At 47.8% G+C, this 25,697-nt stretch overlaps 1 protein-coding gene across 1 annotated transcript in view; it reads left to right on the top strand.

Moving 5' to 3' along the window:
- Window positions 1-24,913, top strand: part of SLC9A2 (solute carrier family 9 member A2) — a 125,739-nt gene extending 100,826 nt beyond the window's left edge. Inside the window, exons 8-12 of the mRNA XM_059658850.1 lie at window positions 2,236-2,397; window positions 9,527-9,623; window positions 16,858-16,989; window positions 18,506-18,596; window positions 21,858-24,913. Coding sequence (XP_059514833.1) covers window positions 2,236-2,397; window positions 9,527-9,623; window positions 16,858-16,989; window positions 18,506-18,596; window positions 21,858-22,222 — 847 coding nt within the window. The 3' untranslated portion in view covers window positions 22,223-24,913. The remainder of the gene's footprint in view (window positions 1-2,235; window positions 2,398-9,526; window positions 9,624-16,857; window positions 16,990-18,505; window positions 18,597-21,857) is intronic.
- The last annotated feature ends 784 nt before the right edge of the window (window positions 24,914-25,697 follow it).

Here is a 25,697-nt window from a genome sequence, read left to right as displayed (position 1 = left end):
CCTAGTTGTAGAATTTCCACTCAGCCAGCCTTCCTGTGGTTCTGGATGATGTCCGTTCCGTCTTTTAGTTGTTTTTTGAAGTGGTTGTTCGAGGCAGCAATCTCAGGCGTTAACCTATGCCACCATCTTGGTTTCTCCTCAACAACATAGAAATTTTTAGATGGACACCATCTACACTAATAAAAGACAAACATGCAAATTGATCGTGCCTTCGCTACACCGTAAGCCATGCCCACCAGCCAATCAGAGAGACTATATGCAAATTAACCCAACCAAGATGGCAGCTGGCAGCCACGAAGCTGGAGCGAGCAGGAGGCTTGGTTGCCCAGTGATGGAGGAAGCCAAGCTTCCCGCCTGCTGCGGCTGGCTCTGAGCTTCACTCAAGACTACAAAGTTTCAATTATAGAAGGTAAATAAATCCCAGAATAAAAAGAAAAAAAGGAGAGGCTGGGAGCTTCAGTCGCCGGGGTCTTGGTCAGCCTGAAAACAGCCCTCAGCCCCTCACCCAGACTGGCCAGGCACCCCAGTGGGACCCCCACCCTGATCCGGGACACGGTTCAGGGCAAACCAGCTGGCCCCCACCCGTGCACCAGGCCTCTATCCTATATAATAAAAGGGTAATATGCAAATTGACCCTAACAGCAGAACGACTGGGAATGACTGGTCACTGTGACACACACTGACCACCAGGGGGCAGATGCTCAATGCAGGAGCTGTCCCCTGGTGGTCAGTGCGTTCCCACAGGGGGAGCTCTGCTCAACCACAAGCCAGGCTGATGGCTGCCAGCACAGTGGTGGTGGTGGGAGCCTCTCCCACCCCCTCAGCAGCACTAAGGATGTCTGACTGCAGCTTAGGCCTGCTCCCCCCTGACAAGTGGACATCCCCCGAGGGCTGCCGGGCTGCCAGAGGGATATCTGACTGCCAGCTTGGGCCCAATCCCCCAGGGAGCGGGGTTAAGCCAGCAGGTGGACATCCTCCGAGGGGTCCCAGACTGCAAGAGGGCATAAGCCTGGCTGAGGGACGCCCCCCACGTGCACAAATTTTTGTGCACCAGGCCTCTAGTTCAGTCATAACATGGAACATGAGGAATGGAGAAGAATCAAAGATAACATCAGGGTTCTGACCTGGTGGCGTTCCCATTAACAGAAATGGGAGGGTTACAGGGGGAGACGAGCCCAGCTTGAGCACATGGAGTTTGAGATGTCTACTCGATAGCCATGTGGAGATGTTGATTAGGCCGCTGAATATTTATTTCTGGGTTTGGGAGAGAGGCTGGAGCTGTAGATACAAATTTGAGAGTCACTGGCATAGAGATGTATTAAAATCCACGCGACTGGGCCAGTTCACCAGGAGAGTGCGTGGAAGAAGAGAAGAGGACAGAGACAGAACCAGGGGCCCTCCTGCTGAAGAGGACGGAAGAAGAAAAGGAATTTTAAAAAGTGGTTGAGGAAGAGGTAGGCAGGGACCCAGAGCAGTGTTTCCCAGAAGACACTGTTTTAAACAGGAGAGGTCAGAAAAGCTGAGAACTGAATAATTAGTCATTGGATTTATGTTGTGGGGGGATCACTGGTTACTTCAAAATGAGTAGTTGGAATGGAGTATTGGAGGGAAAAGCCTGAATTTTCAAGAGAAAATTAAAGGAGAGGAATTCTAGACACAGAATATTAACAACACTTTTGAATAATTTTGCCGAAAAGAGAAGCAGAGAAATAGGAAATGTAGAAATACACATTAGATTCATGTATCGATATGTGCTATGTATTTTTTTATTTGCATGTATCCATATTTTATGTACATATGTATTTAGGTATGCACATTTAAAAATAATTATAATGTATAATTAAATTATACTTTTCTTTTCTCCAAAAGCAAAATATTTCCTGTTGTGCACACCAAACCAGTCAGTACAAGACTAATGACATGGCCATTGGCTGCTGAAATATTCGCCGCTAGCATTAGTAGAGAGAAATGGTGCACCTGTGCATAAGGGAAATGGGGCAACACGATGATAGTAATCAGTCATTAGCGAGCATTGTAGTTCGTTATTAATAATTATGCTTAATTATTGTAAAAATTAAGTTACAAAATTTTTATTAAAACGTTTCTTACATACCATTATATTGGCTGGGCTGCAAAAATATTCACTGTGGGCTGCATGCGGATGTGGCCCGCAAGTTTGACATGCTTGGTGTAGGTAGCATTATTAATCAAAGCTTTGATTTTCTTTATTTCCAGGTTTAAAAAGTTTGATGACAAATACCTGCGGAAGCTTTTGATTCGGGAAAACCAGCCCAAGTCGAGCATCGTGTCTTTGTACAAAAAGCTGGAGATCAAGCACGCCATCGAGATGGCGGAGACCGGGCTGAGGAGCGCGGGGCCTTCCTTTGCGTCTCTGAAGTAAGCACCGTTCACAGATAAAAGCTGGCATCTCTGAGTATGTCGTTACAGTTCGTTGTAGGGTTTGTGAAGCCAGTAATAATAACAAATTCGCCCTGTGTCCTAGAGGTACCTTCAGGTCGCTCCGAAGAATGCGATTCTGCTTAAAAGTGAAAGTGTAGAAATGTGTATCTTATGCTGTATTACGTCAGGTCATGCCACGTTTCATCACGTCTGTTACTTTAAAACCGACTATTCAGAAGATGCCTCGTCATGTGTAGGGTGGCTGTGCCTTTCTTATATTTGCTCTGGGAAATTCAGTGCTTTGGAAAGTAAGTTAAAGTCTCTTCAGCAGGCATTCTGCAGTGGAATACTTTAAAGTGTGTTCTATCTGCAGGAAGTTATTTAGCTACTAAAGGCCTGGTGCACACCTGGCCTGCGGGGATCGGGCTGAAACCGGCTCTCTGACATCCCCCAAGGGGTCCCAGATTGCGAGAGGTCAGTTCTTGGCACCCCGGAATCGGGCTCCCTCCTCTCTGGTTCCAGGTGCGTCATCCGAGAACCATAGCTGCCCAGTCACCCCAGCTGAGCAGCTCCTACATTGAGCATCTGCCCCCTGGTGGTCAGTGTGTGTCATAGCTACGGGCCGGTCAGCCAGTGGGCCGTTGCTTAGGCTTTTATATAGAGAGAAGATTTCCTTGGAGATAGCACAGAGTCATAATTTAAGGCCAGAACGAACATTAGTTTGGTGATTTCTGCTGCAGTGTTTCTCAATCCAGGCACCTGTTAGAAACAAGTTGGGAGCAGGAACTCCCAGAGCTACTGGGCCCACCCAGACCAACAGGGTCAGGATCTCTGGGGCCAAGGACCAGGGACAGGTGGCTTTATAAGCCCTTCGGATGTTTCTAATTTAAGCGGGACTGAGATCCACTGACCTAGTGTGTCTCCTTAATTTTAAAACAGAAGAGCCCAGCTGGCATAGCTCAGTGGTTGAGCATCAACCTAGGAACCAGGAGATTAGGGTTCGATTCCCGGTCAGGGCACATGCCCAGATTACTGGCTTGATCCCCAGTGTAGGTTGTGCAGGAGGCAGCCAATCAATGATTCTCTCTCATCATTGATGTTTCTATCTCTCTCTCTCCCTCTCCCTTCCTCTCTGAAATCAATAAAAATATATTTTTAAAAAAAGTAAAACAGAGGAAATGAATACTCAGAATTGTGAAGTGATTTACATATAAAACCCAACGTCTTACAGCAAAATTATAGCAGAACAGAAGGACAGCTCTACTGCTTTCTTCTTGCACTGATGAGCTTGAAGCTCATTTAAACTAAATGTCACCTAATTAAAATTCTAACAGTGGGAGCATTTACATGAGAGAGGAAGCTTCAAATCACACCCAACCGCATAAACCACGATTTTACCAGGACTCCAAGTCTCCTATGAAAATTATGGGAGTTTATGCAGCCAGAATGAAAAGAAGCAGTGACCAGGATGGCTTGGAGGTCAAGGCATCACGCTGTCTCATAAACAGTAGAGAACTGAGCGGAATGACTGACTTCTCAGCAGAGAACGCTGTGTGCCCTTACGTTGGTCCATTTATTGCCCTGAGATTGAGCTTTCCAAGTAGAAAACGGAGCTACACTGATCCTTAAGTGTCCCTCTAGCTTTACAATTTCAAGATCTTTCTTAGGCACCATTCCATTTGCAGCTGAAACAAAGGATGATTCAATTAGCCAGCTTCTCAAGGGAGAGCCATTGTCTCTGTGAGCACAGAGGAGAGAATTCTCAGTTCTACTCTCTGTTCTCTGTTCACAGTTCATTTTGCAGTTGGTAGTAGGTAAAGGCAAGTGTCTAGGACTAGGGAACTCGTCAGCAGAATGAATGGCCGCTGCAGGGTTGGCCGAATGAGTGCCGTAGCACCACTCCACCTCTCCCAACGTGTTTTACCTAGAGAGGAGAAGCAGAGGGGAGATAATAAGGAATCTATTTCTAATCATAATGGACTGAGTGCTACAGACCAAACCAGCTTTTGAGAATAACTAGAAAAAGAGGACAAAATATATTTTTAAAGTCTGCTTTTAAGCGGGGAAGTACCAGCATGGGGGGAACGTTTTCAGCCTAGTCAGGAGAAAAGGGAACCAAGAAGATGGAGCCGGCAGTAGACGCTATTTTCCTCCTGGGCCACAGAGAAGGTGTCTGAGTCCAAAAGGTTAGGACAGAGGTTTTGACAGATGGATGGGTCATAGAGATAAGGACCGGAATTCAGGGCCCACAAGGGGGAGGAGCTTGGGTATCCAGCGGTAGGTGTTAACCTCACAGCATGCACCTTAACCTCCAATCAAAGAAGTCCAGTCCAGGGTCATCTTAACCCACGGCTGTTAGTCACTTGAGCTTGATATTCCCCCTCTCCCAGTTGCTTTAGGGAAGGACATGTAACTATTCTTTGGAAAAAATAAGAGCATGAAAAGCCTTAAACTGCCTCTATGAGTTTTCATATTTAATGTTTAGCAACCAATCAAAAGAAAATGAGTAGACAAGGAAATGTGACTGAAAACATTGAGAAAAAGATAAAAACAGAATAGTAACAGGTAAAAAGGGGATTCAGATAATTGAATTATCCAACATGGACTTTAGCCCTGGCTGGTTTGACTCAGTGGATAGAGCATCTGCCTGCAGACTGAAGAGTCCTGGGTTTGATTCCGGTCAAGGGCTCATCCCCAAGTTGCAGGCTCAATCCCAAGGAGGCAGCCAATCCATGATTCTCATCAATGATGTTTCTATCTCTCCCTCTCCCTTCCTCCCTGATATAAATAAAAATATATTTTAAAAGCATGTGCTTTAAAATAAAATATAATAAGCCTAAAAAAGAAAAGACCATTTATATTTTTGATATTGTCATGGAGATTACATGAATAAAAACATCTTAGGGGAATATTTTAGCTAAAAATAAAGCAACTAAATTTAAGATCTCATTTTATAGGTGTAAACACAGGTTAGATACAGCTGAAGAGGTAATTGGTAAATTGGGAGATAGGAGAAAAGTAAACCAGAATGAAGCACAAAGTGGAAAAAAAAAGGATGAAAAATGTGGAAGAGAAAGTAAGAAACACATATGGAAGAACTTTCAAAAGTTCCAAAAGGAAGTGAGAGAAAAATTGGTAAAAGCAATATTTTAAGACAAAATGACTAATAATTTCCCCAAACAGATAAAAGACATAAAATGTGACAAACCCCAAGCAGATTAGATATGAAGAAAACCAAATGCAGGTATATGACAGTAAAAACTACTGAAGATCAAAAGCACAAAGAGAAAATTTAAACATACTCAGAGAAAAAGAAAAAAACTGACAATTATTTTTCAACAAACACTGTGGAAACCATCATTATCTTAAAATTTTTGAAAGAAAGTAACTTATAACCTAGAGTTTCATATTGTGCTATAACACCCTTCAAAAAAAGTAGGTTAAAAACATTTTCAGATGAAAATCATCACATTGAAGTCAATGATAAAGGGTTTCATAGAAAAGCTTGCAGATGAAGGGAGGAATTAAAACAATGGGAATGGAAAATATCTGTAAAATTAAAGGAGTATTAATTGCATAAAATAATAATGTCTGTGGGGTTTTAAATCTATACAGACTTAAAACTAACAACAATAACAGCTTATAAATTGAGAGGGAGGTAAATGGTATTATTGATCCCTACATTGTTCAGTAAGTGGTAAAAATAAAAATGTATTTTGGACTTTAATAAATCAATAATTAATATTATAATATCAGATAACCACTAAAAAAATAGTTAAAGAAGGTAACAAGCCAACATAGAAGAGAAATAAAATAACAAAATAAAATAAATTCTAAAAGGGCAACAAACTAGAATAAGCAATCATAGAACATACTAGAGGCCCGGTGCACAAAAATTTGTGCACTGGGGGGGGGGGGCGGAGGAGGGGTTCCTCAGCCCGGCCTGTGCCCTCTCGCAGTCTGGGACCCCTTGGGAGATAATGGCCTGCTGGCTTAGGCCCGCTTCCGGGTGGCAGAGGGCAGACCCAACCCCTAGGTGCAGCCCCTGGTCGGGCTCAGAGCAGGGCCGATTGGGGAGTTGGGGTGCCGCCCCCTGTCATGCACAGAGCAGGGCAGATCGGAAGGTTGCAATGCCACCCTCAGTCACGCTCAGGGTAGGGCCGATTGGGAGGTTGCGGCGCCACCCCCTGTCACGCACAGAGCAGGGCCAATCAGGGGGTTGGGGCGCTGCCCCCTGTCACATTGATCCCAGTGCTGGGAGGCATATTACCCTTTTACTATATAGGATAGAGGCCTGGTGCACAGGTTGGGGCTGGCTGGTTTGCCCTGAAGGGTGTCCTGGATCAGGGTGGGGGTCCCCACTGGGGTGCCTGGCCAGCCTGGGTGAGGGGCTGAGGGTTGTTTTCAGGCTGGCGAGTGACTGAAGCTCCCAACTGCTCCTTTTTTTCTTTTTTTTTAATTCTGGGCAGGCTTTAGCTCTGAGGCTCCAGCTCTTAGGCCTCCACTGCTGAAAGCAGGTTTCTGGCCTTTGTTTACTTTCTGTATTTGAAACAATGTTGCGATCCTTCTGGCTGAAGCCGGATGGACTAAAGCAGGTTTCTGGGGTTTTGTTTAGCTTCTATATTTGTAACATAGTTGCTTAGAGTTGCAGCTCAGAGGCCTGCAGCGGCAGGCGGGGAACGTTGGAGTCCTCCGTCACTGAAGCAAGCAAGCCTCATGTTCACTTTAAGCTGCCTGGCTTCCGGCCCCCATCTTGGCTGGCAGTTAATTTGCATATTTCCCTGATTAGCCAATGGGAAGGGTAGCGGTCGAATGCTAATTACCATGTTTCTCTTTTATTAGATAGGATAGGACAAACAGAATGCAAATAGTAAGAAAATAGTCTTAAACACAAATTACATTAAATATGAACTTCATTTAAAAGGGAGAGATGATTAGAATGGATAAAAATACACAACTCACTAGATGTTGTTTATAAAAGATACTACTTATATGTAAAGTTAGAGGATAGCTAGAAATAAAAGGTTGGAAAAAGTTATACCATTAAAGCACTAAACAAAAGAAAGTTTGTGTAATCACATTACCATAAAATGTAAACATTATGCAAAAATATTGCTATAAATAAAGAAATACATTTTATAATGACAAAGTTTCAAATCTATAAGAAGGCATAAAAGTCTAAATTAGCACACAAATATAACAGCCTCAAGTATATGAACCAAAACCTGACAGAACCACAAGTAAAATACACAAATTCGGAACTGTGGCGGGTGTTTTAAGTGTAAACAAGGGAGGTAGTTGTGCTCTTGTCACTATACTTATGCAAACATATGTTATTTAAAACTTGGTGGGAACATCGTACAAGAAAATCAGACACCATCCCTAGCCAGTTTCCTCCATGGTTAGAGCGCCAGCCCAAGGCCTGAAGGGTCCTGGGATCGATTCTGGTCAAAGGCATGTACCTTTGTTGCAGGCTCATTCCCCAGTGCTGGTCAGGGCTGAGCAGGAGGCAACCAGTCGATGTGTCTCTCTCACATCAATGTTTCTTTCTCTGTGTCTCTGCCCCTCCTTTCCTCTCTCTCTAGAAATTGATGGAAAAAATATTGTCGGGTGAGGATTAACAAAAAGAAAGAAAAAAGAAAATCAGACACCAAAAAGATTGTTATTTATTGACCTAATTTTTTCATTTCAACTTTAAAATTATGTTAATTAACTAGAAAGTTGGACAGCTACCTGACAACATCTCAATCTGAAAAGATGCTTCTTTAAAACCCTCTAAGCAAAAAAAAAAAAAAAAAAAAAAAAAACCCTCTAAGCAAAGGAGGCAATAACGAATCGTCTACATACAGGAAAGTTTGATGAAGCCTTGCATTTCTTTGTTCATTCCTTTGTGCGTACCCATTACCATTGGGCGCAGGTTTGTACCCCAATAATTACCATTATCCTTGGTTTACAGTAGCAACATTTAAAATAATATGAGAACTACCTTCTTTATTTTGTGTGCCCTTGGCTCATCTCCTGTATGCATTTATGTATATTAACTGGCCAGCTTTATATTCTTAATTTATTTTCTTAATTTATTGAGGGAGTGAGAGTAAAACTATATAAACATAGTCAATGCCCGTTGTTTGCAGGACTTACAGTTCTATAAAGTTGCCCTTGAACGCTGATTTGCAAACATTGAACATTGCTCCTGGGAAAAAACACAAGGTTAGGTTTCTGGGCGCCTCTGGTCAGAATGCTTTAACCAGCCAATCGATGCATAACTTGGTTCCATTTGAAAACGCCTTGTGAAATATACTGCTGTTTCATTGCCACTGAACCTGCGGCCAAGGGCACCACAGCTCGTGCTGAAGGTGCACGGCTTTCGCAGAAGGCCGTCACAGCCCCCAGGCACACGGGACACCACCCGCTTCAGAACTGCGTGGGGGCCTTTACAACAGCAAAACCACCATCACAAAACGCAGAACTGCAAAAACTTGTCACTAAATAGACCACGAGAAGGACCGTTTCTGACAGGACCAGAGCTACACCAGAAAGCAAAGCGCTGCTCCCGTCATCCTCATTTGGGAACCTGCACGTCGATCAACGCAAATTTGTCTCCACTTTGCACAGGTCCCCAATGGCTGGGCAGGCCCCCAAAGTATGACAGAGTGTTTACCAAGTACATTTTACCAAGTAGGTGAATCTGTTGGCATCCCTGAATAAAGAAGATGGACTGTATATTCATGAATATTATCAGTAGTGTTTTTGCAAACATATCTAATGACATGTTTTTAAAACCCAGGCCAGGATAGCAAAATATGGCTAATTAAGTTTCTGTTGGAAAAAACAATCCTGTGTTACTTTTTTATGACGGATTAGAAATAATAAAGCGATGGCATTATAAGCCACTATAGTTTAACTTCCTAAAAACAATCACATGAGCAGACGGGACGCCTGTGCCGGAGTAACCTGCCCTCAGTGATCTTGCACTGATAGAAAATTTCAGAATTTTAAATTATTTTAAAATGTTGAATTATTCCTGTGTCATTCTTACTTAAGAGTATTCTTCTTAAATAATGATATTATGTCTTTAAGAAAGACTATTTTTGAACAGTAAACCATTCTTTTTCTAAACTTTCAGTGACTGTCATGAAGAAAAATTAAGGAAGCTTACACCTGGTGAAATGGATGAAATTCGAGAAATATTATCAAGAAATCTCTATCAAATCCGCCAGCGAGTGAGACTGATTTATCTAACAAAATATTTACTTGCTTTTAATTAAAAATATGCCTTCTGATTTTGTACTACCCAATTATAGTGCATATGGTCCCACCATTACACTAACCCTGAGGCCCACTCCAGGCATCTCCTCTCTCTCAGACCCCATTCCACAGTGCGCTGTCCTCCATGCACCATGGGGAGCCTCTGGGAGTTCTGCCTCGATGAGCTTGGAGACTTAAAATACACATTTGAGGCCCTAGCCAGTTTGCCTCAGTGATTGGAGCATTGGCCCGTGGACTGATGGGTCACAGGTTCAATTCCAGTCAAAGGTGTGTACCTGGGTTGCAGGCTCAACTCCTGGCCCAGGTCGAGGTGTGTGCAAGAGGTAACCAATCAATGTGTCTCTCTCACATCAATGTTTCTCTCTCTCTCTGTCTCTCCCCCTCCCTTCCACTCTAAAAATCACTGGAAAAAATATCCTCAGGTGAGGATTACAAAAATAAAATTAATTTTTAATTAAATAAATGTATGTGTGTGTGTATGTGCACGCGTGTGTATAAAATAATTGTGAAGAAAATAATTGATTGCTTTCTTTTTATTTTTTAATGAACTACCTTTGTGGCTTTATAAGACTTTTTAAATGTATTTAACCTTCCTTAAATGCACTATAATTGGATAGTTATTCATAAGGTGCTATAGTTTCTTCTTTTCATGTGTCATCTGAATCGCTTTTTAAACTGCATTTCCACTGTGAACACCTCATTCTCATAATTTGCTAATAATAACGCTAACACTTAGCGAATGCATACAAGTGGGCAAGCCCCACTTCAGCACATTTTATGCATTAACTCACTTAATCCTACAATTAACAGTGTTCCTATTGCCTCCATTTTACAGATGAAGAAACTGAGGCACGGGAGGTGAAGTGGTCCGAGGGCCACACTGCTTGTTAGGAGTCCTCTTCCCTCCTGCTGGGCCATCTCTGCAGCTTCCTAGCTGTTCTCCCCAAAGACTGCCCCAGTCCACCGACGTTACTCCTCATTCCTCCTCCTCTTCCCTAAAGCACCTTTTTAAAACAATTCTTAAATCTTTATTTGTTGAGAGTATTACAGATGTCCCTCTTTTTCTCCCCATTGCCCTCCTTCACCCAATTCCCGCCCCACCCCAGGCCTTCGCCACCTTAATGTCTGTGAGCATCAGTAATGCATGTCCTATATAATAAAAGCCTAATGTGCTAAGTGTCCAGTCATCTGGTCAGCTGTTCAACCAATCAAAGTGTAATATGCTAATGATATGCTAAGGCCACTCAACCGCTCGCTATGATGTGCACTGACCACCAGGGGGCAGATGGTCTGACTGGTAGGTTAGCTTGCTGCTGGGGTCCGGCCAATTGGGACAGAGCTAGACAGGCCAGACACACCCTAGAGCCCTCCTGTGGTCCCTCCCCGGCTGGCCAACCTCCCACATCCCTCCCCTGCCCTGATTGTGCACCAGTGGGGTCCCTCAGCCTGGCCTGTGCTCTCTCACAATCTGGGAACCCTCAGGAGATGTTGGAGAGCCGGTTTCAGCCCGATCCCGCAGGCCAGGCTGAGGGACTCCACTGGTGAACGAATTCGTGCACTGATCCTCTAGTATGCATATAAGATCTTTGTTTAGTCTCTTCCCGCCCCCCACACCCCTTCCCTCTGAGAATCGTCAGTCTGTTCCATTTCCATGCCTCTCATTCTATTTTATTCACCAGTTTATTCTGTTCATTAGATTTCTTTTTAGATATGTATTTATTGCCTTTTTATTGTTCATATTTTTCATCTTTTTCTTCTTCCTCTTTTTAAAGAATACCCTTCAACATTTCATGTAATACTGGTTTGGTGGTGATGAACTCCTTTAGCTTTTTCTTGTCTGTGAAGCTCTTTATCTGACTCTCAATTCTTTTTTTCTTTTTTTAATAAAAATACAGATTTATTGTTGCAATATTCTTACATAATACAGATACCTAGTCATATTAGTCTTCATTAGTCTTCATATTAAATATAAACGAACAAAAAACTAAACAAATCAGCAAAACTGCTGGAAAATCCCTCCAAACCATGAACCCTTATCAAAATGCACCCTGAGAGGATCAGATGATCTTATCTTAAGTCACCATGCTCTGAAGATTAACTGCAGCCCAATGTGAGTGTGTAAAGAAGCAATAAAAACAAAGTGACGTGGAATCGCACACAGCGAGCTGGGCGAGTCAAATGGCTCCAGGAACATTTCGGCAGTGTCGTCTTTGTGTAACAAAGATCAGGGGCTTGACCTCGAACTATAGGGTAATTTCAGAGCAATACCAGGACAGCATGGCCAGAGGAGTTGGTAGTCACGTGACTTCAAACATGAGTTCCCAAGGACCCACCAATGAGGAATACCTCCTCTTTACTCTGAAAGCCTGTCCCAGAGCCCTAACTCAAAACCAGGTTACTAAAAATGACTAAGGATCAGCACCTGTCTTGAAAATCCACAACTGTAGCGATACTACATGCATGCATTTAATGCCTGGAGAACTCTTGCTGCATTTCAGAACAGAAAGTTTTGAATGTTAACCTCAAGAGAAAGTATGATATTGTGGCGAAAATACCCAGGTCAGGACTGGCCTGACGTGTCTTCCCTATAAAAGTTGAGATCTAAGTCCACGAACGACAGGAGACAGTTTCCTTCGTCTTCTCTCACAGGGCGCACCGGTGCAGGGGCCTGTCCTTGTCACAAGTCTCCCACGGTCCTCTTCAGGCTGGAGCAATGGAAACAGCTGGTGGGATGATCCCAAGAACTCACCACACCCAAATCCCACACACAGGCATAGTTCAGCCCCAACAGTTGGCATGCCCTGCTCGGACACAGCTCCGTGCCAGCAGTGCAGGATGGGACAGCCTAGGACAGCCACCAGACACCCAGTCTCTGAGTGCAATGGCAAGGATGGCCATCACCACTTCCCAGAAGGCACTGACTTCCATGGTGGGTCAATTACGAGGCTCTGTGGCCGGCGGGCTCCGGACCGTGGACATGAGGTGGGACTTGTGGGTTTTGCTCAGGCCTGTCATCCAGAACTTGAGAAGTTTTCCGTTGTCCTCCTCAGACGCTCCGAGGATACTCAGGAGCTTCTGTGTTCTCTTTGGGCCAACTGCCCACCTTGGTGAATTTGAAAAGGACCTTCACTTTGCTGTTTCATGTGCCAAAGGGACCTAAAGGGACAGCTTTCGGGGCTGCCAGCTCTCTCAGTCTGAGAGCGAGGAGGAACCTGTGGGGTGTTTGGTCAGCTCCCGCCCTTCCACTCCCTCTGGCAAGACAGAAGCTTTTCCTCTTCAGTCTCAGAGTTGTCCCAGCTTTCTGGTTCCTCTTCTAAATCCACGAGCTTCTCCATCTGGACCAAGGTGTCCTGGGGGAGGGAGGGTGATGGGCAGGGGGGCAGAGGGGCCCCACCAGGAGCTTCTCTGTCAGCGGCGGCCACACGCCTTCAGGAGCCTCAGAACAGAGCCGTCGTGCTCTCGCCAAGAGAAAGCTGAACCCGAGGCCCCTCAAGCCTCTTGCCCTTGAGCGCCTGTCCTGGAGGTCACTGATGGTCCTGCAGGTCCCCGAGCAGAAGGGCCAGGAGCTGGAGGTAGATGTGGTCCCTCGTGATCATGGTGATGCTGGACCAGCGCTGGAAGCCCCAGGCCAGGCTGTCTTTGATGAAGAAGGTGTGTCTGAACACAAACCCATGGTGCTCGTCACAGAAGAAGATAGGGCCTTCACGGCCAGGGCAGACCTCGCACATGTCCGACTTCTTGGGTCCTGGGCTGCTGGACTCCGTGCTGGCCCCTTCCACTGGGCAGTGTGTGCAGATCCCACTGCTCATCTGGATGCCACCCTCCTCCTCCTCGGCCTGCTCCCCCCGGCCAGGGCTGTCCCCAGCCCCCCTTTGGAAGAGGGGCGTGCAGAACCTCCGTGCAAATGAGAGTGCGGGGGCCGTGGAGCTCACAGAAGTGGCAGAGGGCGACGATGGCGTTCATGGTGCCCTGGAGACAGCACAGCCTGTGTTGGGGAGGAGGGAAGGCCAACAGCTGCCTGTGGGCTCACACCACAGACCCGTCAGCAACTCTGGAGCCTGGGACTGGGCAGGTATTGCCAGGGGCTTCCCTTCTGGCAGAGGTGGCCACCTAGCAGGCAGCACCAGCCGAGCACCTATCCTGGGCCAGCACTGCTTTTGGTGCAGGGAGAGCAAGAAGACAGTCCCTGCCCACAAGGAGTTACAGCCAACAGGAGGGAAAATATACTTCGGTGATCACAGACAGCCCTTCAGTCAGAGTGCTGAGCGGGCCTCGAGGCCACAGCACAGAGTGAGCAGCTGCCTCCTCTGCGTGACGCCCACGCAGGGGTCCTGGCCCAGCTGCACCTGAGAGGGATGTGGTCTCAAACAAGGGCTCCTCAGCAAACCCTGAAGGAACAGAGGGCAGGGAGCCAGGGCCTGAGGCAGGCACAGCTGGGGGCTGAGTGTTGGCAGAACTGAGGGAACAAGGACAGAAAACCAGGAGGAAGAAGATGTTAGGGACCTTTGAGGCCATGGCAAGACTCTGAACTTCTCTGGCAGAGATCAGAAAGCCTTTGCTGGGTTCTGATGAGAAACATGATAAAAGTGAACCTTGCAAAGTCTCTAAGGGGAGATGGTGATGGCAGAGGGAACACAGGCTAGAGCTGAGCGCGGGGTATCTGACCCTCAATTCTAAGTGATAGCTTTGCTGGGTAGAGTAATCTTGGTTGTAGGTCCCTGCTATTCATCACTTTGAATATTTCTTTCCACTCCCTTCTGGCCTGCATCGTTTCTGTTGAGAAATCAGCTGACAGTCATATGGGCACTCCCTGTAGCTAACTAACTGCTTTTCTCTTGCTGCTTTTAAGATTCTCTCTTTGTCTATTGCTCTTGGCATTTTAATCATGATGTGTCTTGGTGTGGTCCACTTTGGATTCCTTTTGTTTGGGGTTCTCTGCACTTCCTGGACTTGTAAGTCTATTTCTTTCACCAGGTGGGGGAAGTTTTCTGTCATTAGTTCTTCAAATAGGTTCCCAATATCTTGCTCTCTTTTCTGGCACCCCCATAATGTGACTCTTGGTATGCTTGACGTTGTCCCAGAGGGTCCTTACACTATCTTCATATTTTTGGATTTTTTCTTTTTACTGTTCTGATTGGGTGTTTTTTGCTTCCTCATATTTCAAACTGTTGACTTGATTCTCAGAATCCTCTACTCTACTGTTGAATCCCTGTAAATTATTCTTTATTTCAGTTAGTGTATGCTTAATTTCTGACTGGTCCATTTGGTATTCTCACTAAGATCCTTGAAAATCTCACTAAGTCCCTTGAAGATCTCATGAAGATCTTTGAGTAACCTTATAACCGTGGTTTTGAACTCTGTATCCAGTAATTTTCTTTCTTCCATTTTTTTCTTTTGTGACGTGTTTCTTTGTCTCTGCATTTTGGCTGCTTCCCTGTGTTTGTTTCTATGTATTGACTAGAGCTGCTATGTCTCCTGGAATTGGTAGAGTGGCTTTGTGTAGCAGATGTCCTATAGGGCCCAGTGACTCAGCCTCCCAGTCACCTGAGCTGGGCACTCTAAGTGCACCCCTTTGTGGGCTGTGAGCACAACCTTGTTGTAGTTGAGCCTTGATTGCTGTTGGCCTCACTGGGAGGAGTTGACCTCCAGGCCAACTGGCTGTGAGGACCAGCTCTGACTACAATGGGAGAGCTGCTGTGCAGAAGATACCCCTATGGAGCAGGACTTGCTTCAGTGGGGCTCTGGTGTTCACCGACTCTGCCCCTTGAGTGTCACTTATGGATGTGTAGGGTTGTAATCTGCTATGGTCTCATATTGACCACTGGGTACACTGGCACTTGGGTCTCCAGGGAGGTGCAAAGTCAGCCACTGACTGGGGCCACCCAGCAGGAGCTACTGAGAGATCTGTAGATTCCTCCTCTTTGTATCGGGCTTGGAAGTGCCCAGCATTCAAAAATGAAACAAAACAATTGTGGCTTCCAGGCTAAACTGTTTTTTTCAGAACTTGGGATCTCCATTTCCAGGTTCCACTTTTTCCATCCTTACTTCCACGCCTCCCTCCCTCCAACACCCACCCCAAACCCTCACGGAGTACAGGTTCTGTCTTCCTTCCTAGCCTGGGGGACTCTCTTCCCTGTCAGCTTCCTGTCAGCTCCACTGATCCATATTCTTCCATTTTTAAGGTTCCCCAACACCTTACATATTATTCCCAACCTTTATTTTAAATGAGCGTGTGCTGTACCAAATACATTTAGTACTTAATTTCATGATTGTATTATTTTGTTAGCCTTCAGTGGCACATTTCCCAAGATAGGAATTGAGCCCTGTTCTATTTTACTTCTGCACATTTCCACTAGGCCTAATACAGCCTGGACACAGGAATATTCCAAGAAGTATACATTAATTCTATCAGAAAATGAGCCTAATTACCAATTACAATTTGTTTTAGGAACAGATTTCTATATAGCTTATAAACTAAAATGTCTGCCATGGACAGCCCACCTTGAGACATTTCACAGCTTCAAAGATGAGGACATGAGCATTGTAGGCGGTAACAGCAGCTTGCTCAGCCTTCAGCCACTGGAAAGAACTGTGCCTCTATTGATTAATCAGAGGACATGGCACCACCAAATGTCTCAAAGTGGTTTGTTTTTATACAAGTAATTGCTATTCCATGGAGGATGAACAAAGTGGACTTGTATTTTTTTCCCCAACTGATAATGATGGGCAAATACATACAAGGTACTTCAAGGTAGACAAAGGCACTTAATAAATTCAATCATTTTCTCATTTATAAAGACCATACTTTCCAATGGGGAGAAAAACTTATTCACTGGCTTTTTTTTTTTTTGCTTTTTTTTTTATTTCTTAAAGTATTACAAAGGGTATTACATATGTATCCATTTTATCCCCCCGCCCTAGACAGTCCCCTAGCCTCCCCTATCACCCCGTGTCTTATGTCCATTGGTTATGCTTATATGCATGATTCACTGGCTTTATAAGAAGACTAATTCTTTCAAAATGTGAAAGAATGTCACCTTTCATACTTTTTTCTCTCTGCACATTGGCTGTTAAGTACCTCACTGAGATGCTGTGCCAAAGAAACGTAGTAAAGTTTTGGAATTTCTGGGGCCGTGATCAGTTTTTTGTTGTTGTTTTTGTAAAGTGACACTTGTGTTTTTATTTCAGACTTTGTCATACAACAGACACAATCTGACGGCTGACACAAGTGAGAGACAAGCCAAGGAGATTCTCATCCGCCGAAGGCACAGTTTGCGCGAGAGCATCCGGAAAGACAGCAGCTTGAGTCGGGAGCGCAGGGTAAGGGCGTCGGGGCTCTGGAAGCTCTGCTGAGGGTTGATTCGCAGGAATTCTGGGAGAGAGGGCATTTAAAAGTCTTTCAGAGGTTTCGTGAACACCTAATGTGTTCTGCACACAGTTCTAGGCACTGGGGATACATTGGTAAACAAAACGGAAAGATTCCTATGCTTGTAGAATTCATATTCTCATCAGGGGGAATGTGGTCACCAACAGACAGAATAAGCAAATCCTATATAATAAAAGGCTAATATGCAAATAGACCAAATGGCAGAACAATCGAACAACCGGTCGCTAACCACCAGGGGGTGCACTTGGAACATGGCAGGCACGAAATTCGTGCACAGGTGGGGAGGTCCCCTCAGCCGAGCCTGCACCCTCTCCAATCCGGGGGATGTCTGACTCCCTCTCACAATCCTGGACCGCTGGCTCCTAACCACTAACCTGCCTGCCTGCCTGATCGCCCCTAACTGCCCCCCCCTCTGACAGCCTGATCTCCCCTAACCACCTCTGCCTCCCGATCTGATTGCCCCTAACTGCTCCCCTGGCCAGCCTGGTCGCCCCACACAGCCTGCTGTTCAGTCATTTGGTCGTCCCTTAATGCACCCCCTGCCAGCCTGGTCACCCCATGCAGCCTGCTGTTAGGTCATCTGGTCATTTTGGTTGTCACGGCCCCTCGATTTTATATATATATACATATATATATATATATATATATATATATATATATATATATATATAATCGATTTCTGAATAGAAGGGAGGGAGGGAGAAATCAATGATGAGAGTGAATCATTGATCAGCTGCCTCCTGCACACCCCACACTGGGGATCGAGCCCGCAACACAGGCATGTGCCCTGACCAGGAATCAAACTGTGACCTCCTGGTTCATAGGTCAACGCTCAACCACTGAGCCAAGCCAGCCAGGTCTTATTTTTTATAATATTCTATATTTGGTTATCGGAGATAAAAATTTTATGTTTGAACAAAATTATCTTTATCTTTGTGTTCAATATGGCAGCATTGATTAAAAATTAAAGAAATTAAAGACAATGGCAATGAAAATGTCAGCAAATTAGCTATAGTAATGCTGTTTGTTCTATCATTTTCAAGACATTCAAGTAAATAAAACTAAAATATGCTACAATTTTTAATCTATCTTTTTCTGCATACCTATCAGTTCTAAGGCTTTTTCACTAATATTGTCATAAGTAGGTGGTTCAGTCTCTTTTCCTTGAGAAAACACAGTGGTTTTCACATCTTGTTCCAAATGGTCCCACTTTATTTCCCTTTTCTTTCTTTTTTTCTCTCCTGGCTTCTTTTATATTTTAGAAGAGTTTTAGTGGTTTTAAATTAAATAATTATTGCTAGGGATTTTCTTCCCCATCCCTAAAGGCCCTCACAAAGTAATTTTGGCATGGAGAGCTAACATGTTACCTTTTAATAAAGTTTGTCATAAGAATTTAAACTTCTAATGAATGCCATCTGCGTAGTCTAAGGTTTTCTGTGTCTTGTGCAGGCTTCCACGTCAGCCTCCCGGTACCTGTCCTTACCCAAAAATACGAAGCTTCCAGAAAAGCTACAGAAGAAAGGGAATGTTTCTAATGCAGGTAACGAATACAGGTGGAGCAGAGAGGAAGATGCTTCTGTTCTGCCTTGTTACGCACAACGGGTTCAATAGTTTGCAAATCTAAAGTAACAATACGGTGGTCTTTACTAGCTTTGCAGCCTTTGGGAATGGAGTTCTGTGCACATTCCAGAATTCAATCAGTTATTTTTCATAATGATTCTATTTGATGTAGCAAATGCAAATATTATTGCCATGTAGTTAGTGAACAGGGGTCCTCCACTACTGGGGTCCTCCCCCAGAAAAGCTACAAATGTGCAAAGGTGTGTTTAATTTTTACAGTAATTGTAATATATTTTCATAAAGCAGCCATATATTTTACTTCTGTAATTATTTAAACTTTGACATAAAGTCAGATATCTCTTTATTTTATGACTAGAGGCCCGGTGCACAAAAATTTGTGCACTCGGGGAGGGAGGGGGGGTCCCTCAGCCCGGCCTGTGCCCTCTCCCAGTCTGGGACCCCTCGGGAGATAACGACCTGCTGGCTTAGACCTGCTCCCGGGTGGCAGAGGGCAGACCCAATCCCTAGGTGCAGCCCCTGGTCAGGCTCAGAGCAGGGCCATTTGGGGAGTTGGGGCACCGCCCCATGTCATGCACAGAGCAGGGAGAATCAGGAGGTTGCGATGCCACCCTCAGTCACGCTCAGGGTAGGGCCGATTGGGGGGTTGGGGCACTGCCCCCTGTCACACTCAAGGCAGGGTCAATGGGGAGGTTGCTGCGCAACCCCCTGTCACGCACAGAGCAGGGCCAATGAGGGGGTTGGGGCGCTGGCCCCTGTCACTCACAGAGCAGAGCCCATCAGAGGGGTTGGGGCGCCGCCACTCTCACACTCAGGGCAGGGCCGAAGGGGAGGTTATGGCTCTACCCCGTCACACACAGAGCAGGACCCGTTGGGGGGGGGGCGGGGGGGGGAGGGGGTTGGGGCACCACACCCTGTCACACACAGAGCAGGGCCGATCAGGGGGTTGGGGCACTGCACCCTGTCACACACAGAGCCGCAGAGCGATCAGGGGGTTGGGGAGCTCCCCACTATCAGGCACAGAGCAGGGCTGATCAGGGGGTTGGGGCGCCTTCCCCTGTCCCGAACAGAGCAGGGCGGATAGGGAGGTTGTGGCCCTGCCCCCTGTCACACACAGAGCCGCAGGGCGATCAGGGGGTTCAGGGGGTTTGGGCACTGCCCCCTGTCACACTGATGCCGGTGCCGGGAGGCCTCGCGGCTCCGCTGATCCCCGTGCACTGGGTGTGTGTGGGGGGGGAGTGTCCCTCAGCCCAGCCTGCCCCCTCTCACATACTGGGAGCCCTCAGGCGTTGACCCCCATCACCCTCCAATCGCAGGATCGGCCCCTTGCCCAGGCCTGATGCCTCTGGCCTAGGCGTTCGGCCCGGGCAGCGGGGACCCGCAGCTGCAGCGGCCCCACGATCGTGGGCTTCGCTTTAGGCCCAGGCAAGGGACCCCTAGCTCCCGGGACTGCCAGCTTCGACCGTGCCCAGCTCCATCGCTGGCTCCACCCCTACTTCCTGCTATCACTGGCCAGGGCGGAAAAGGCACCTGATTCTCCGATCATGGCTGGGGGGCAGGGCTTCTTCCTGCTTTCCCTTTGGCCTCCCTGCATTGTGCCTACATATGCAAATTAGCCGCCATCTTGTTGGCAGTTAACTGCCATCTCAGTTGGCAGTTAATTTGCATATAGCCCTGATTAGCCAATGAAAAGGGTAGCTCGTACGCCAATTACCATTTTTCTCTTTTATTAGTGTTGATATCTTTATGTAGATTCCGAGCCATTTTCTGTGAAACCCCAGAAGAAAAATGTTAGGATATCATGTTCTTAAAATGTAGATGTAACAACAATATCCCACCTTTTTTTCCTTGTTTATTTATTTAACCAAGAAGAGGAAAGTCTAAGGATGGCCTGTGTGTGGAGGCTGAGGTGGGAAATGAGAGGGAAGGAGAGGGAGGGAACCTGGGCGTGCAGGACAGTGGCCACGTGACCACTGACATCCAGCAGAAATGCTGTTAACAAGACTCTCAGCTCCCAGCATCCCAGCACCTCCTCCCTACAGGAGTCCAGGACCCCAGCAGTGGAGGACCCCAGGAGTCCAGGACCCCAGCAGTGGAGGGCCCCAGGAGTCCAGGACCCCAGCAGTGGAGGGCCCCAGGAGTCCAGGACCCCAGCAGTGGAGGGCCCCAGTAGTCCAGGACCCCAGCAGTGGAGGGCCCCAGGAGTCCAGGACCCCAGCAGTGGAGGGCCCCAGGAGTCCAGGACCCCAGCAGTGGAGGGCCCCAGGAGTCCAGGACCCCAGCAGTGGAGGGCCCCAGGAGTCCAGAACCCCAGCAGTGGAGGGCCCCAGGAGTCCAGGACCCCAGCAGTGGAGGGCCCCAGGAGTCCAGGACCCCAGCAGTGGAGGGCCCCAGGAGTCCAGGACCCCAGCAGTGGAGGGCCCCAGGAGTCCAGGACCCCAGCAGTGGAGGGCCCCAGGAGTCCAGGACCCCAGCAGTGGAGGGCCCCAGGAGTCCAGGACCCCAGCAGTGGAGGGCCCCAGGAGTCCAGGACCCCAGCAGTGGAGGGCCCCAGGAGTCCAGGACCCCAGCAGTGGAGGGCCCCAGGAGTCCAGGACCCCAGCAGTGGAGGGCCCCAGGAGTCCAGGACCCCAGCAGTGGAGGGCCCAAGTAGTCCATGACCCCAGTTTTTATGCAACTGGTTCTGATCTCAACTCCTCCCTCTGTTCGGAAGGTGCACACTGGTTTTGACCCTTTTGTAAAAATATGAAGAGAATAAACAAGGCTATATATGAGATCAGATCAAGGCAAGATCTTGCAATAGCAGCTAACTCTTGGTGTCTTCCTGTGGTGGGCAGAGCCCCCTGGGGCAGGTCCTGGGGAAGTTCCCTGGGGCAGGTCCTGGGGCACATCCTGGGGCAGGTGGCACACAGCCCAGGCTGCTCTCGGTGCCAGCAGGCTCCACCACACTGACCCCTGAGCCTTAGTCCCTTCATCTGAGATGGGTGACCTGAGGGGAGATTCAGAGGTGGGTGTAGTTAGAGCTGAGGTCAGTGCTGGCACGTGTCAGAGCTCCGAGCCATCTGCGGAATGCCCAGGGGTAGCCCGAGGGCTGGGGGGTCAGGCAGGTGCCCAGCTTTCAGTGGGAGTCGGGAGGGAGCCTGCCTCACACCAGACCCCTTAGCACTGCCATCGGGGACCCCCCTCTGAAGCGCATTCCCTGCTGACCTTCTGCTCGGTGCAGGTGACAACAGCAGTGACTCGGACGCAGATGCCGGGACCACTGTCCTCAACTTGAAGCCCCGCGCGAGGCACTTCTTGCCGGAGCAGTTCTCACAGAAGGCGGCCCAGGCCTGCAGGATGGAGTGGAAGAACGAGGTGGACGTCGATGCCGCCCGGCAGCCCTGCACCCCGGCACCCCACCGCAGGGAGGGGGCCACGCAGACCCCGGGCGCGCTGCGGCAGCCCCTGCTCCCCCATGGCCAGCTAGGCCCCGGGCAGGAGGGCCCCCCGACTGAGAGCCAGCGACCCAGGCCGCCCCCGAGGCTGGTCCGAAGGGCCTCGGAGCCTGGAGGCCGCAAGGCTCGCTGGGGGAGTGAGCGGCCCTAGCGGGAAAGGCCTGGGCAGCCAGCACCACTATCACTGCTCCAAACACAGGGACCCAGGTCGCCCTCCAGGCCTCATCCTCTCCTGGAGAGTGGAGTCACGCCCTTGATTAACAAGCCAATTGCCTATCCCGAGAAGTGGAAAGTCAACAAGAAAACGTCCCGTGAAATGTCTTTTATGAGTTGCGAGCAGTTGTAGTCTTTGCAGAGCTGAGTAAAAAAATGTGTGCCTTCATTGAACTTGAATGACTGAACTTGACATTTTTAGCACACCCTTGTCGGTGAAAATTTTAATATATGCATATGCCTCAAATTTTATTTATGAAAAAGTATGTTTATCTGTGGTCAGTTTTTAAGTGAATGGCCCTAAAAATACTCTGAAGATCTTCCCGAGGCGTAGCGGCAGCTCCTGTGGCCAGGGCTCCTGGTGGCCGGGGCTCCTGGTGGTAGGGGGCTCCTGGTGGCCGGGGCTCCTGGTGGCCGGGGCTCCTGGTGGCTGGGGCTCCTGGTGGCCAGCACTCCTGGTGGCTGGGGCTCCTGGTGGCCGGGGCTCCTGGTGGCCAGCACTCCTGATGGCCGGGGGCTCCTGGTGGCTGGGGTTCCTGGTGGCCGGGGCTCCTGGTGGTCGGGGCTCCTGGTGGCCGGGGCTCCTGGTGGCCGGGGCTCCAAGTGGCCGGGGGCTCCTGATGGCCAGGGCTCCTGGTGGCCGGGGGCTCCTGGTGGCCGGGGGCTCCTGGTGGCCAGGGGGGCTCCTGGTGGCTGGGGGCTCCTGGTGGCTGGGGCTCCTGGTGGCCAGCACTCCTGGTGGCTGGGGCTCCTGGTGGCCGGGGCTCCTGATGGCCAGAACTCCTGATGGCCAGGGGCTCCTGGTGGCTGGGGTTCCTGGTGGCCGGGGCCTCCTCGTGGCTGGGGGTTCCTGGTGGCTGGGGTTCCTGGTGGCCGCGGGTTCCTGGTGGCTGGGGCTCCTGATGGCCGGGGCTCCTGGTGGCCGGCGCTCCTAGTGGCTGGAGTTCCTGGTGGCTGGTGCTCCTGTTGGCTGGTGCTCCTGGTGGCTGGCAGCCGGCACTCAGAGCCCGGCCTCCCTGGCTCCATCCTGAGCTCAGGAGCAGCTGAGGGCCTGGCTCTGAGCCCCACCCAGGAAGAATGAAAATCAGCTGGTTTTTATTTGTTCCTCATTCTACGTGAGTTGGGGTGACATATGGATTCCATCGCCTCTTCGTGTGTAAATGGCGCAAAGAGAAAGGCTGTGTGGGTGACACCCGTCTGTGGGTGTGACAGACGCGTGGCAGCTTCGATGAAGTGACACTGTGGGGCCTCTGGCGAGTGGGAGCCAGCGCAGCGCCTGCTGAAACGCGTGGGCCGGTTGGCGTGTGAGGGGCTGGAGGAGGCGGCGGGAGCGAGCCCTTCACGCCCGTCTCTGACCGTCTGCTTGGGAATGTTTCTGTAGCGCAGTCGCGAACGTTGAACCCAGAGGCTTCAGCAGACAAGATGGAAAGTTGATATAACAGTATCCAGTGTTTAACAGGTTGGTTAGACTTCGGGTTTGACTTTTACTCAGGCAGGAAGCACTTTGGAGAGTGTGGGAGATCTGTTATTTTGCACTAGTTTGTAAGTTTTGATGCCCTGCCCCCCCAAATAAAGTGGTAACCCATTCTTCATATAAAAATTGACTCTACTCACCTGAGTGCTTTTAAAAGCACAGCAGGAAGAGCAAGCAGTGGGACATAAGCATTAAAGATGACTTGAGTTTCCGTCTCTTATATGCAGATTTTCTTGGACTGACAGTTTTTCTGGAAAAAACAATAACCCTCTTTCAAATGTGATTGGAAGAAGATTCTAAATGTCAGGGTTTGGACATGAATTAAGCCACTCGTGTAGCTCCACGGATTCACACTGGAGGTACAGCAAAGGGTACGCGTGGCCGCAGTATTACTGATGGAAAACATGCATAAATTTAAAGACGCAGTCCTTAGGAACCCTTGGCAGCGGCTCTCTGCCCCCATCTTCTCCCCCACCGATGTGCAGAAGTAACCATTCTAGCCTTTCTTCTCATGCTGAAGGCTCGGGACACTGATGGGCTGTCGGGGGAGGCAGAGGGGAGCGCTCACACATACAAGACCCAGGCATTGAGAGCACCATTTCCTTCCAAACTCCCCCTAGTTGGTCGGTGGAAAGCAGTGGAGACACCATTTGAAAACTACAGGCCTGGGATTCTGTGCCAAAAACCTTAATTTTAAATGAAAATGTGTATATAAAATATGTGTTGCATCTGCTGAAAATAAATTAAAACTGATTTACTTTGAAATTTTACTATAGGAATATGATTCAAGAGATATGATGTGTTTTTTTGAGACTGCCAAGAGTGAATTTTAAGTAGTTCGTTTATGAAACTTGAAAAGGAAGGTTGAAATGGAAAATGATCTTAAAAAGAAATTTCCTAATTTTTCCTGGTGTTATTAATAAATATTATAAGGAGTGGAACTCTCTGGAACTGAAGGAGAATAAAATTAAATTTTTTATAACACTACTTCTTAAGTTGGTACACCAAATTCAGCTTCCCCTTATTAAGAGTTAGATAAATTTCATGGCATTGTGTAAATTTTGAAAAAGGGAATGTCATTTATCTTTATTATCAGTATAAATTTCCCCCTATTTGTTGGTTGATAAAAATAAAAAATAAATTTGACTTCATTTAGCTTTTTCTCTATATTTTCTTCTTTTTAATAAAGCTACTGAATTCTATACACTAGTGAAGGAGAGAGCAGGGAGTTGAAACCCTGCAGCCAAATGTGGTAACAATGTACACGTCAGTGATGCAGGCAGATCCTCCACCTTAGGTAACGACTCCTCCTTGGATCGCGGGGTTCCCCCCCCCCCTCAGTGTGACTGCAGAAGGCCCTGGGCCTGTGGCGGTCAGTCAAGTCAGCTAGCAAACAACTAGAAATTGGCCCGCGAATCTGACACTTGGCTGACATTCCCTTTGGTTTTGCTAAGCTTTGTGGTGCGGGGGCACCATTCTACCAGGGGAGGGGTGTTTATATAAAAACCTAAAGAAGCACAGCTGTCCGTGCCATGCCTCAGCACGGCCTGCATTCGCGGCAAAGCCGGCATGCCATAATGCACGGTGAGAGCAGTAGCATTTCATTACTTCACAGTTCACGCTGCTTTATTCTTGAGTGAGTGACTACGGAGTCCGTGTGCAACTGAAGGGTTGTGGCATGCTCTGCCGAGGCCTGAGCACAGGTTGATTCCGTCCTCAACCTGGAACAGGAAGGCTCAGGCCTCAGAAGTCTGGTGACCTGGGGTTTACAGTTAGTTTTTTTGTTGTTTGGTTGGTTTTTTACTTTTAGAACAAAACATGTAGCTTGCTGGTACTTTATATCCCGAATTTTAACCAGGGCCCTTTGCTCAACTCACTTGTAAGGCAAGCGAGGCTCATTTGGGTAACGGCCGCCTGGCAGTGAGCACCTCTTTGTCCG

This window comes from Myotis daubentonii, chromosome 12 (genome assembly GCF_963259705.1).
Source record: "Myotis daubentonii chromosome 12, mMyoDau2.1, whole genome shotgun sequence".
NCBI classification, from domain to species: Eukaryota; Metazoa; Chordata; class Mammalia; order Chiroptera; family Vespertilionidae; genus Myotis; species Myotis daubentonii.
The sequence above is the reverse complement of the archived record's forward strand: the minus strand, read 5'-3'. Positions and strand labels throughout refer to the sequence as shown.